This window comes from Haematobia irritans, chromosome 1, assembly GCF_050003625.1.
Source record: "Haematobia irritans isolate KBUSLIRL chromosome 1, ASM5000362v1, whole genome shotgun sequence".
In the NCBI taxonomy this organism is placed as follows: domain Eukaryota; kingdom Metazoa; phylum Arthropoda; class Insecta; order Diptera; family Muscidae; genus Haematobia; species Haematobia irritans.
The window spans coordinates 85002285-85017685 of NC_134397.1; the positions used below are offsets into that span (position 1 = coordinate 85002285).

Below are 15401 nucleotides of genomic sequence, written 5' to 3' on the forward strand. Positions count from 1 at the left end.
ACAATTAAAAAATTAAATCAGAACTCACAGCGTGTTTGCCCTTCTCCATTTATTTAATTTGTATGTCAACTTAAAAAAGAAATACACATATATGTATATGTGTACGGTTCGACGATTGAACTGCTGAGAATTCCTCAGCAGTTAAGTTCCTACCTTGCATATGGAAAATATAGGCAAGATGGCAGATGTGTCCATAGTACGGTTTAAAAGTTCATTACCTAACGTAGCACTAACAAGCTTCATGAAAATGGGGGTAAGAATTTTTTCTTTAGCATTGGACGTTGAAAATAATGGCCTCTTTCCCCGGTCCTAAAGAAATACATACATACACATATAGTAAACCTTTAAACCAGATATTAAAATTTATTTATGTAAATCAAGAATTTTGATGGTATAAAATCAAAAGATGTAGATTTTCTTTAATGTGAGTTACGAGGCTTAAACTGCAACGAATAAGTTTTAGGTGGCAATGCCACGCAAGCGGGTACAGTTTTCACATTGGACAAATTTTTCGATCGTATGTCGTAGTGTTGCAAGATGTTTGCAAGTAAAACAAAGCCAAATCCACGCACCAAGCTTTGGCCAATGCACGTACGTTTGCCAATGCTGAATGGTAGAAAATGTGGCACATTTTTCTTTAAATGCACAGTATGGTCGCTTGTACTCGTATTGTTTAGTTGACCAGACGAACGATTTTTTATTGAATTCTTCTGCAATGATACTAAGTCCTCTTTATCGAATTCAACACCAGAATCTGAGCCTTCGGAATTTCGTCTTTTGGTTATCACATTTACATTCTCAATGTATTGTAAGTCATTACTTGTATTGTCTAAAAACCTCTCTGGTTGGAAGAACTCTGGATTTTTCCAATATTTTGATGATCGATTCAACTTGTAGTTATTAATGAAGACAATTGTGTCTTTTGTAACACCATAACCAGCAACGACGGTATCTTCAGTAGCCACATGAGGAACAATGGGTGACGAGGAAAATCTTAACACCTCAGAAATAGTTGCCATGGTATACGGCATCCGTTCCATATCATAGAGATTTATCGTTCTACTTCCATTCCCAGATACCGCATCTGCTTCCCTCTGAATTTTTACTCCGATATCATTGTTGTGGGCAATATGACCCAATGCTATCATTACCAAGTTACCGATAGCTGAATGGCCACCAATGAAATCTTCCAACATAAAAATTATTGTGTCTCGGGAAACATTTGTATCTTCGAACAGATTTTTTAATAGGGCATCCGTAAAGTCTACCTCGGGTTCGTTTATATTTAAGATGAGCTCTCTTTGATTGATAATACGTTCAAGAATAAATTTGCGTATTGTTGTGGACCACGCTACTATGTTATTGATATGCCTCCTATAAAATGGAGCTAGCCACGGCAAAAAGTCCAGCGCATAACCTTGATTGATCTCCCAGAAAATTTCATCGAAGCATCCTACTACCTTCTTGAAATCATTGTCCTCATAATCGAATCGAGTTGAACACATATACTGAAGGAACATGTTGGCGCTGGTTTGCTGTATAAGTGTTTTCACATCGTACTCCTCATCGGGAATGAGCTTGTCGTTAAGTGTATTTATCAGCTCACAAACTTCATAGCATGCTACATTCGACATCTTTGTAAATAGCAAAGATGAATTTCTTGGCGAGCAATGTCGACGAGCAAGGTTACGCCGTTTTTGTTGTAGACCGGACCAATCGCACAAAGCCAAAGCTGTAAACAAAAAACAAAAATAAATTGGTAATAGCTTTATTCTTTTATCTATTTTATTTTATTTACAGATTTATTATAATTAAAATGACAATAAATTAAGTTAAGCACTAGCAGCTAAAGTTATCGACTTTACTTTATTTACTCTCTACGCTTCAATATGAATCAGTTAATAACGTGAAAACTACTTTCACTGACAGAGATCAAAAATGCTATTAGAGAATAAATATGCAACGAAGAATAAAAATACACATTTTCTTGGTAAGTTGGATGGAATGCCCCAAAGTATAAATTCAACAAGTTTTCTTTTCTTGGTATACTGTCAGGTATGACGCCAAGTCAATTATGAATTGTTGTTATCGCAAAGATCTGTATTAACCAAACATCCGAAGCGGCCGCTTTTTCCGATCCAAAAAGTTTATCCTGTTTAATAACCAAGGCGATACACAGTGGCCAATTTGGGTTCTCTAGCGGCATTTTATTAATAACTTACAAAATTCATATTCATTCATAAAAAACAAAGCAGGGAATTTAAAAAAGAAATATTTTTTATTTAATTTTTAATATTTAATTAGTTAATAACTAATTAATTTTTTTTAATTTTTTTTTTATATTTATATTTTTTAATTCATTAACCATTTTCCACCATATTTTCATATATATAATTAATATTTTTTTATATTTTATCTAATATTTTTATTCCCTCCACCATAGGATGGGGGTATATTAACTTTGTCATTCCGTTTGTAACACATCGATATTTTGCTCTAAGACCCCATAAAGTATATATATTCTATGTCGTGGTGAAATTCTGAGTCGATCTGAGCATGTCCGTCCGTCCGTCTGTTGAAATCACGCTAACCTCCGAACGAAACAAGCTATCGACTTGAAACTTGGCACAAGTAGTTGTTATTGATGTCGGTCGGATGGTATTGCAAATGGGCCGTATCGGTCCACTTTTACGTATAGCCCCCATATAAACGGACACCCAAATTTGGATTGCAGACCCTCTAAGAGAAGCAAATTTCATCCGATCCGGCTGAAATTTGGTACATGGTGTTTGTATATGGTATCTAAAAACCATGCAAAAATTGGTCCACATCGGTCCACAATTATATATAGCACCCATATAAACCGATCCCCCGATTTAGCTTTCTGAGCCTCTAAGAGAAGCAAATTTCATCCGATCCGGCTGAAATTTGGTACATGGTGTTAGTATACGGTCTCTAACATCTATGCAAAAATTGGTTCACATCGGTCAATAATTATATAGCTCCCATATAAACCGATCCCCCGATTTGGCTTGCGGAGCCTTTAAGAGAAGCAAATGTCATCCGATCAGCCTGAAATTTGGTACATGGTGTTAGTATATGGTCTCTAATAACTATGCAAAAATTGGTCCACATTGGTCCATAATTATATATAGCCCCCATATAAACCGATCCCCAGATTTGACCTCCGGAGTCTCTTGGAAGACCAAAATTCATCTGATTCAGTTGAAATTTGGTACGTGGTATTAATATATGGCCTCAAACACCCATGCAAAAATTGGTCTAAATCGGTCCATAATTATATATAGCCCCCATCCCCAGATTTGACCTCCGGTGGATAAGCAAAATTCATCCGATCTGATTGAAATTTAGTACGTGGTGTTCGTATATGGTCTCTAATAACCATGCAGGTATTGGTCCATATTAGTCCATAATTATATATAGCCCCCATATCAACCGATTCTGAGATTTGGTTTTGGAGCCTCTTGGAGGAGCAAATTTCATCCGAGCCACTTGAAATTTGGTACATTGTGCTAGTATATGGCCGTTAACAAACTTGCCTAACTATGTCCATATCGGTCTATAGTTATATTTAATGCCAAAATGATAAACAAAACACATGTCCACACATACATAAAATGCTGCTCTCAAGGCGAAAACATATGCTGTTTGTCTATTCTCTTGGTTCCGAATGTCTATTCTCTTTATTCAAATTAAATAATATTTAAACTTAAGCATATCAAATGTTTGGCCTTATCATAAAACAGTTTTCCGAAACAACATACAAGCGGTTTCACAGAAATTGCTCTCTTTTTATTTCTTTCGCTGTGTTAAGTTGATATCATTCGTCAACTCTCCCGGTTTCCATCTCTTTTTATTTCTCTATACTCTCTCTCTGTCGCTTTGAATAAAATATCACAACATATGTATGGTTAGTCGAAATTTGTAAATGTACATATGTTTGCATTTACACATATGATTTTTATGAAACATTCATGACGCAAACATAATAAATTCTAACATATTAACATAGGTGTCGCAAACAGTTAGTTTAGGAACATTACATGTTTGCACTTAAATAAATTGTGTTTTAAAATTGTGCCCGAAACACATTTTGCTTATATCGGAAAATATGAAAAACCTATTTTTCTAACATTGTATAATATATATATATATATATATATATATATATATATATATATATATATATATATATATATATATATATATATATATATATATATATATATATATATATATATATATATATATATATACAGTCGAAGCTCGGTTTAACGAACGATATATTGTCAGGTCCTTTCGTTATTTAGAAAAATGCGTTAAATCGAACGGGAATATTATATGTTAACTTTTATTGAAAATCGTAGTGTCTTTTTTACCAGAAGAGTAAAAATTCATAAGCATTTGGCAAAATTTAACTACAGAGGCACTTAAAAAATATTACTTTAAATAATCATAGAAAACTGATGAACTTGAAATATCTAGGTCAAGGCCGTATTCAGGGGGGGGGGGGGATGAGGGGGATCAAACCCCCCCCCCGAAATGAATGAATGTTTTTATATAAATAAATATATATTTTTAGCTGATAGAAAAATCTTATCGAAGATGTTGAAGAAAAGCTGAAGGTTTTATTTTGAAAAACGCTTACCTATAAAACTTGCACAAATCATAGAATAGTAGTTGAAAAGCCCGTCAAACGACGGTCGAAAAAAAACAAATTGTTTTTGTTCTCACACCACAAATTTCATTTTTGGAAAATGTCCTTCTGCTTTTTATGTGTGTTTGTTGTTCTTTTTGTGAACATGACTCGCTTTGTTTGGCCATAGCAACAACAACGAAACAGCCAAACACACATGTGTAAATGAAATGGTAAAAAAAGGTATTTTTTGAGCGGAAAGGTACTTTTTACTAAATTTCAACAAAAATTTCACTGGAAGATTATTGTCAAGAGACAGATTTTTAAAGAAAATAAAATTTTGCAAAAATTTTCTATAGAAATAAAATTTTGCAAAAAATTTTACAGAAAAAAAAATTTTGCAAAATTTTTTCTATAGAAATAAAATTTTGCAAAAAATTCCCATAGAAATAAAATTTTTACAAAAATTTCAATTGAAATAAAATGTTGACAAAATTTTCTATAAAAATAAAATTTTGAAAAAATTCTATATAGAAATAAAATGACTACATTTTCTACCGAAATAAAAAATCGATAATATAGAATCGCATTCTTTTTTTTCGACTAAAACATTCTTGAAGTTCAATAAAATACTGTTTTTGACTATATCTTTTATCTTCGATATTTTCTTCCCACATGAACATGTCTGTTTTGCCATATTTGTAAAAGACTATTAGCAAATAAGGTTGATAAAGACTTTCTCAAAATATTAAAATATTTTGTCAAAGCTATTGTACCATAAATCTCATATCGATTCAAAAATGTCTACACAAAAGGTACTTAATCCTTCGCGGGGTTACTACGGTACTGACCGGGGTGAAAAAGTATTGAAAAAAGTACTATAGTACTGCATTTTCCATCCCTGCAGTTACTACGTGCTCATCCGAACGTTCATTTTCAACAATGAAGAGATTAAAGACGTATCTTAGAAATTCGACTAGCGAGAGTAGACTCAATGGATTGGCATTAATCTCGGTTCATCGCCGAATAAATGTGCCGACTGAAGAAGTCATTGATTTATTTGCTGCCCAAAAAGCCCGTCGGCTCAATTTTATATTATAAAACAAGTAAGTAAAGTCTAAAGTCGGGCGGGGCCGACTATATTATACCCTTCACCACCATGTAGACCAACATTTGTGTTACAACTACTTCAAATTTGCTGGGAGCTATATAAAGGTTTGCATTTCCAGATACAAATACTTATAATGCAGACAATTTTTTGTACTTCTACAAAATATCTAGAATTAAAATTGAAACCGGCTAACGCCCTGGAATGAAACACAATGTTAGTAAACACATATAGGAAATATGAAGCGAGAGAAATTTTAATGTAATTATACAAAGAGCATTTATGATTTATCAGGCGATACTTATGTATTCGAGATATAGGACAATTTGAGTAACATTTACAATTTTTGTTATTCAGCAGTGATGATTTTACAAGGATATTGGTTAGATCTTGCCAAGATATGTGGTCTAGTGTGGGTTGTGATATATTATTTGGTCACGTCGGGCGACTTGGAGCCTTATTTAAAACTCAACCGTTCTGTGGAAAGTCTGGCATTACAGTGTGTAGGATATGATTAAGATATGGGGAAATTATCACAGAATTTTGTGTAAAGTGTAGGAATTTTGGCCATATTTGTATAAACCGGAAAAACGAATATATGGAGGCTTTATCTAATTCTGAACCAAATTAGATCAAACTTGAAACACTTAAATATCGTATTAAATATATTCTCCGTGGAAACTATGCAGTCAATTGGAGGAAAATCCCACTGAAAATGGGTCTAAAATATGAAATAGTGTACCATATTTTCCCAACTCTGGTGTACATATAACGGGAGCTATATATAATCTGAACCGATTTCGACTAAATTTGACATGCATAATTAGAATAATAATTCTGTTATCTCTGCAAAATTTCACGTAAGTGGGAGTTTAACTTTGGCCCCCGTGGTCATTTGAGTATAAATCGGGCGAAAGATATATATGGGAGCTATATCTAAATCTGAACCGATTTCAACCAAATTTGGCACACTTACCGGTACTGTTAAACGTACTCCTTGTGCAAAATTTGAACCAAATCACGGCAAAACTCTGGTTTTTGAAACCATATAAGTTCAAATCGGACGAAAGATATATATGGGAGCTATATCTAATCGACTCAGAATTTAATTCTAAGACGATCGGTATACTAAACGATGAGTGGTGAAGGGTATAAATATTGTATACATACCTATGCATAAATAAAATTTTCTACACATGAGATTATATGAATATTTTTTTTTAAAGTTGACGATCGGTATACTAAACGATGAGTGGTGAAGGGTATAAATATTGTATACATACCTATGCATAAATAAAATTTTCTACACATGAGATTATATGAATATTTTTTATTCATATTAATTATGAAATAAAACATTAAGTGAACCTATAAGTTCTATTGAAAATACTGCTTAATACACAACTGTGTTCTTTCTTAATTTAAATTATATAAATAGGCTTTATTTTCAATACATATAGTATATTAATTTTTCTTGATATACACAATTTTTAGTTCTGTGAAAAACCTTAGAACGAAACATTAATAAATTATTTTCTTCAATACAAAACCGACTTTGAATTACAAGATGTTATGGGTCCCACGGATAAAACTGGTATTGTTCAATTTGCTGGAACAAATTTTGAAAATTGGAAGTTTAGGGTGGAGAAGCATTTAAATGCATCGGGTTGTCTCGAAGCTGTAAAATCGTCAACTCAAGAAGCCAATAATGATGCATTCCGTAAGCTAGATGCAAAAGCCCAGGATATTATAACCAGCCTAATACATGACGACTACTTGGAATATATAAGGGACAAGACATCGGCAAAGGAAATGTGCGATAGTTTGAATAAGACTTTTTCGTTTAAGTCATGCCAAAATCAAACGATTATTAGGATAGAGTTGGCCAACTTGAAATTGAGAGAAGGTGAGTGTCTCAAGGAACATTTCCTTAAATTTGACTCCCTTGTACGACAACTGAAAAGCGCTGGAGCTAAACCAGAAGAGGCAGATCTTGTTTCTCAACTATTCTTAACTTTACCGGAGTCCTTTGACCCCATTGTTACGGCTTTAGAGAACTTGAATATTGAAGATTTAACTTTGGAAGTTGTGAAACCCCGGCTATTAGCAGAACAGTCGAAGAAAAAGAACCGCGATGAAAGTGAAAATTTGCAGAAGGCAACAGCATTTCAGTTCAAATATAAAACAAAACATCGTTTTAATGGAAAATGTCACCGGTGTGGTAAATATGGTCACATGAAAAAAGACTGCAAGAGTAAGGAGGCAAAAATCACTACAAAGAATGAAACTATGGTAAGTTTTATGGCCGATGCAAATAAAAGTGCTTTGTCATACAATAAGGAAAATGAAATTGTGTTTGCTTTGGATTCTGGTGCAACGGATCACTTTGTTAACAACAAGGAAGTATTTAAAAATCTAAAGACATTGTCAAATCCTAAATATATAAAAGTGGCTAAAAATGAGGAACATGTTTGTGTGTCGATGGTTGGCGAAATCGACCTTACTACTGACACTGGTGTTCAAATTAAATTGAAAAATGTTCTTTATAGTCCTGAGTTCAGAGAAAATTTGCTTTCTGTCAGCAAAATAGTAGAATCTGGATTGAAGGTAGAGTTTCATAGAAACTATGCTTTGATTCTACGGAATTGCGAGGTTATTTCAAAAGCAAAGAGATGTGGCAATTTGTTTGAAATTAGGATGAAATGTAAGTACCTATCTACAGCAAGTTTGAGTAAAGAAGAAGAAAGTTCAATATGGCATAAACGGCTTGGACATATCAGCTATCAAGGCCAATTCCAGTTGTTTTCCAAGGATATGGTAACTGGATTGCCAAAGGTATTAAAAGATGGATTTTGTGATGTTTGTGTATCAAGCAAGCAGACTAGAGAACCATTTAATGGGACTAGGAATATCTCATCAAGACCTCTAGAGCACATCCATTCTGATGTATGTGGTCCCATATCGCCAACTGCATGGGACGGCTCTAAATTTTTTGTTACTTTCATTGACGATTACACTCATTTTACAATGGTGTACCCAATTAAGAGGAAATCGGAAGTATTCGAAAAATTTAAAGAATATGAGGCACTTGTGACAGCAAAATTTGGGACAAATATAAGCCAACTTACGGTAGACCAAGGAGGCGAATACAGATCCGAAGCTATGCTATCGTTCTGCAAAATCAAAGGGATACAAATAACTACGACCATAGCATACACACCGCAACAAAACGGTGTGGCCGAAAGAATGAATCGCACAATCGTCGAACGAGTACGAGCATTGTTACAGGAATGTGGAGATCCAAATTTTCTGTGGTGTGAAGCTGTGTGCACAAGTGTGTATTTAATAAATCGAAGTCCTACTAGATCATTGATGAATACGAAAACTCCAGCCGAAATGTGGTATAACCATAAACCAGATCTCTCGAAATTACGGATTTTTGGTTGCGTAACATATGCTTGGATACCGGATCAAAAACGTAAGAAGTTGGATAACAAAAGTAAACCTTACGTTATGATTGGTTATTGTCCCAACGGTTATCGGCTATGGGATGTAGAAAAACGGAGTGTGGTTCTTGCCAGAGATGTGAAATTCGATGAATTTTCTTTTCCATTCAAAAAGTTGAATCCTATTGACAAGGGAAGAGTTCATGTATATAGAAACGATCAAAAGGGGGAGGTTTGTGGTTGTGATGATGTTTCTATTAAAATGAATACTCAGAATCAAGTCATTCATGAGCCCCATTTGGAAGTAGACAATACAAATGAAAATTTAGGTGAAGAAGAAAACCAAGAAATAGCCGAAGTGTCTCCGATTGAAGAACAAGTCTCAGTTGGACTGAGACGCAGCCAAAGAACACCTAAACCTAATACCAATTTTTCAGAATATTTTCGAAGCAGTCGCAACGGAAACTTTTATACCACAAACATATGCAGATATTGATAAATGTTCTGATAAATCAAAATGGTTAGCTGCTGTAAATGAGGAATTACAGTCTATGAAAAAGAATGATGTCTGGAAACCGGTCAAGTGTCCACTTGATGTTAAACCATTGGAGTGTAAATGGGTCTTTACTATAAAGAAAGATGAAAACGGGAAACCAAAACGCTACAAAGCTCGAATTGTTGCAAAGGGGTACCTTCAAAAATTTGGAAAAGACTATGAAGAAATATACTCTCCAGTAGCTAGATTGTCAACAATCAGAATCGTGCTTGCAGTGGGCGTACACAAATGGTTACATTTTCAACAGCTCGATATTAAAACCGCATTCCTTCAGAAGGCGCTATATGGGTTAAAACAAGCACCCAGATGTTGGAATGAAACAGTCAATAATAAGCTAAGAGATTTGGGTTTTGACCGTTCCCAACATGATTACTGTCTATACACTCGTTACAAAGATAATTCAGTATTGTTTATTCTATTATATGTAGATGATCTTTTAATAATTGGAAGCAGTATAAAAGAAATGGAAGAAATCAGATTGAAATTGTCCAAAAACTTTGAAATATCTGAGTATGGAAAGTTACATCATTATCTGGGTACAAAATTTGAATACGACGAAAAAGCTAGAAAACTGAAAATGTCTCAGGAATCAATTATAAATAGCGTTATTGAAAAATTTGGAATGGCAAAGTGTTCCACTATAAAAACGCCTATGGAAAAAGGTCTGCAATTGCCATCTCAAGTTAATGATATATGTTCAAAACCTTACCGCGAGTTATTAGGCTCTCTCATGTATATAATGCTGAGTGTGCGACCAGATTTATGCTACTCTGTTGGGTATATGGGACGGTTTCAACAAAACGCTGGAGAAATACATTGGAAAACTTTAAAAAGAATAATTCGATATGTAAAAACTACGAAAGATATGTCTCTAGTGTACCAGCATAATAAAAATGAAGAAATCATTATCGGGTATGCAGATGTTGATTGGGCGTCAAATTCAGAGGACAGAAAATCTACTAGTGGATTTGTCTTCTTTGTGTTTGGAAATCCGGTCTCTTGGTCAAGTAAGAAACAAGCTACAGTAGCCCTGTCATCTAGTGAGGCAGAGTATGTTGCACTAAGCCAAGCTGCATCTGAAGGATTGTGGATTCGTGGAATACTTCAAGATCTAAAGGTTGTTGGAGAAGATTATCCAATTACTATACTTGAGGACAACGCTGGGTGTATTGCAATGGCAAAGAATATAGAATGCAAAAGATCTAAGCACATTGATATACGCCACCATTTTTTAAGGGATCATATAATGAAGAAAAATCTTAACATAAAGCCTGTATCATCCAAAGAACAACTTGCTGACATATTTACAAAACCATTGGATGTTAATACCTTTGTTACAATTCGAAATTTATTAAAATTGTCCAATTGAGAGGGGGTATTGAAAATACTGGTTAATACACAACTGTGTTCTTTCTTAATTTAAATTATATAAGTAGGCTTTATTTTCAATACATATAGTATATTAATTTTTCTTGATATACACAATTTTTAATTCTGTGAAAAACCTTAGAACGAAACATTAATAAATTATTTTCTTCAATACAAAACCGACTTTGAATTACAAGAAGTTCAGTCTATTTTTTTCTATTTTTATCTAGGGGGCTATAGCCCCCTCTCTAGAAAAATTGTCTAGCTACGCTAATGATTATAAGTGAATGCTTTAAGTCTGATATTTATGAAATAAAACTGTGGTTGAACTTATATTTTAAGTTCCTAAATTTATGTTTAGTTTAATAACAAAAGCGCCTTTATGAGTTTGTTTAGTCCTAGCTTTAGTCGATTTAATTAAAACAAGTATATACGGCCGCAAGTTCGGCCAGGCCGAATCTTATGTACCCACCACCATGGATTGCGTAGAAACTTCTACGAAAGACTGTCATCCACAATCGAATTACTTGGGTTGTGGTATCTTAAAACTTCTTATTCTTGTATGGTTGTTGGATACCATATACTAACATCACGTACCAAATTTCAACCGAATGGGAAGTATTTTGCTCATCCAAGGGGCTCTGGAGGTCAAATCTGGGGATCGGTTTATATGGGGCCTATATATAATTATGGACCGATATCGACCAATTTTTGCATGGGAGTTTGAGGCCATATATTAACACCACGTACCAAATTTCAACTGAATCAGATGAATTTTGGTCTTCCAAGAGGTTCCGGAGGTCAAATCTGGTGATCGGTTTATATGGGGGCTATATATAATTATGAGCCGATGTGGACCAATTTTTGCATGGTTGTTAGAGACCATATACTAACATCACGTACCAAATTTCAGCCATATCGGATGAAATTTGCTTCACTTAGAGGCCTCGCAAGCCAAATCGGGGGATCGGTTTATATGGGGGCTATATATAATTATGGACCGATGTGGACCACTTTTTGCATGGTTGTTCGAGACCATATACTAACACCATGTACCAAATTTCAGCCGGATCGGATGAAATTTGCTTCTCTTAGAGGCCTCGCAAGCCAAATCGGGGGATCGGTTTATATGGGGGCTATATATAATTATGGACCGATGTGGACCAATTTTTGCATGGTTGTTAGAGACCATATACTGACACCATGTACCAAATTTCAGCCGGATCGGATGAAATTTGCTTCTCTTAGGGGACTCGCAAGCCAAATCGGGGGATCGGTTTATATGGGGGCTATATATAATTATGGACCGATGTGGACCAATTTTTGCATGGTTGTTAGAGACCATATACTAACACCATGTACCAAATTTCAGCCGGATCGGATGAAATTTGCTTCTCTTAGGGGCCTCGCAAGCCAAATCGGGGGATCGGTTTATATGGGGGCTATATATAATTATGGACCGATGTGGACCAATTTTTGCATGGTTGTTAGAGACCATAGACTAACACCATGTACCAAATTTCAGCCGGATCGGATGAAATTTGCTTCTCTTAGAGGCCTCGCAAGCCAAATTTTGGGGTCCGTTTATATGGGGGCTATACGTAAAAGTGGACCGATATGGCCCATTTGCAATACCATCCGACCTACATCAATAATAACTACTTGTGCCAAGTTTCAAGTCGATAGCTTGTTTCGTTCGGAAGTTAGCGTGATTTCAACAGACGGACGAACGGACGGACGGACATGCTCAGATCGACTCAGAATTTCACCACGACCCAGAATATATATACTTTATGGGGTCTTAGAGCAATATTTCGATGTGTTACAAACGGAATGACAAAGTTAATATACCCCCCATCCTATGGTGGTGGGTATAAAAATAGTAATTGGTATTAAAAATATTCTTTCATAAATAATCTTCATAACGCTGCAAAAAAAGGAGTGAAAATGTTCTTTTTGGGTCCGGAAGTGGTGCAAAATTGGCGCAGAAGCGACGAATTTAACATCGGCATGTCATAGGACGGATGTCCACCATTTCAACAGCCATTGCACTAAATTTGCATCACTTCTTAAGGTGTGATCCGAATTCAGAGTTTTGAATGTGAATTAAAAAATTTTGTTATATTTTTCCAAATAAAGTAATTTTTAAGATTTTTAATGCGTTCAAACGATTGTCTGAAACGTTTGACCTCGAATATATTAAAAAAATATAAATTTTTCAAGAATTGATTTAGCGTTTTTGCGGCAAAATTTAAACAATTTGTACCATTTTACTAATTCTTACTGTTTTTTAACCTATTTATAGAAAAAAAAATTGTCCATTATAAATATGAAAAACAACGGATTATAAAAACTGAATTAAAAACTTCCTGTGTAATAAAATAATTAACTTCTTTATGAGTGTGGAACTACTTTTAATAGCTTTATTATAACTTGAGTTAATTATGTTGAAGTCTGGTTTTTCTATTTTTATAAAATAAAACATTTATTGAAACTATTAAGTTTTAGCTAGGGGGGGCTATAGTCCCCTAGGAAAATTGTATAGCTACACTAATGCTATAGGACTATATTTGTACAAATCGAGCGATATATATATAGGGGATCTATATCAAAACATTATCCGTTATTATATTTTCTACTTTTAACCTAGTGATTTTATATTTTATTTATATTAAATATTATTACAATATTTATTCGAGCTTATTGGACAAGAATCTTAAGGGAATTGATACAGTTAAGTTATTGAAAAAAGTGCGTGATACTCATTAACACAAGCCGTATAATCAGGCCGTGCAAAAATAACATTTTGCTCTTAAAATATGTTTCAGGTAATCATATTTCTTCTCTGTGTATAATTTTTGTATGTTTTGTTTACCTGAACTTAAAAGAGGATAGAGTAAGCGTACAAAAAGAGCATCGCAGGAATATCGTTTAGTTAGTTGCATAATTTTGTCAAAACCTGATCTTCAAAATTGTTTATACCCTATTTTTGGAATAAATCGATCAAATTACCGGAAGAGGTATTATACGCTCATTAAAAATCAAATTATCGACGATTTTAATGAAAGTATATCGCAAACATGAATTTTGGCAGAGTATTAATAATGTCCAAAAATGAACTGTGGAGGAAAACCTAAGACTTTGGAAAAGATTGGAAACCCTGGATGTGTTTGCAGACTAACACTAATATATTACAATATATACATATGGTAACAAATCCAGATATTTATAGAATTTATTGAATTCATTACAAAGTCGGCAAAGCGGACCGTTGTTTTCAAAATTCGTTACACAGATAAAAATAAGTTTGAGAACCAATAACTTTTGTTGGAAACCCAATAACAAAATTTGTTAATTTTCCTGCAACAAACTAATTTGTACTTTTAATAACCATTATTACAACAAAGTTGTTAGCAATCGTTACCATCAGAAGGCAACAACTAATTTGTGTTCTCAATAACATAATTTGTAAGTAATTTGTTGAGCATCCAACAGTACAAAATATTTGTTGTTGAACGGTAAGTTTAATCCTCAACAAATATTTTTGAATTTGAACGAAAAAATTTGTTTGTGATTTGTTGGAGTCTATCAATGACCTGTAACAAATTTATTGGTGTATTGATAAAAAATTAAATTGAAATTAAAATTGGCTGAATTTTGCTATGAATTGCACCAAAATTGCAAAATTGCCGGAACAATTTTGGAGATATTTTGTTAAGTATACACAGAGAAGGAATATGACCAAAATGTTATTTTTGGACGGGGAACATGTAACATTTTTGTGTCGAAAATCCTATACTCAGTTTTGTAAATGTTTGACAATTTTAAATTTGAGTAGTCCCGGGTCTAGCAAGCATTTTGACAACTTTTTGCCCAGTGCTATATATTCTAATTAATTAGAATTGTAATAACTCTAATCCCGATATTAATATGGTTTTATTATTTATCTCATACAAAAACACATTTAAGAAACTACCATATTGAAAAATATACAGTTTTCACAGACATTTATAAATGTCTTTCTGTATTCTCTGATGAGTGAGCTCTTTGCTTGCTTGCATACACGTGCATGTGCTCATACTCGTTTTGTTCTAACGGTATTCTCCGCATACTTCTTTTAGCTTTCGTACATATTCTCAGCGATGTGCGCGTAACCAGTCTTGTATTTTTGTTTTCATATCGATAGCAGTCAACTATTTTCGCAATAAAGCAATTTGTTGAAAATTCAGAATATTTCTATTATTTCCTCTGTGAAGCATGTACAAA

At 34.0% G+C, this 15401-nt stretch overlaps 1 protein-coding gene across 1 annotated transcript in view; it reads right to left on the bottom strand.

The window, feature by feature from the left end:
• Positions 1-261: 261 nt before the first annotated feature.
• Positions 262-15401, bottom strand: part of LOC142221331 (cytochrome P450 307a1-like) — a 43895-nt gene continuing 28755 nt past the window's right edge. The window contains exon 2 of the mRNA XM_075291036.1: positions 262-1732. Within this exon, the coding sequence (XP_075147151.1) occupies positions 420-1732 (1313 nt within the window). The 3' untranslated portion in view covers positions 262-419. The remainder of the gene's footprint in view (positions 1733-15401) is intronic.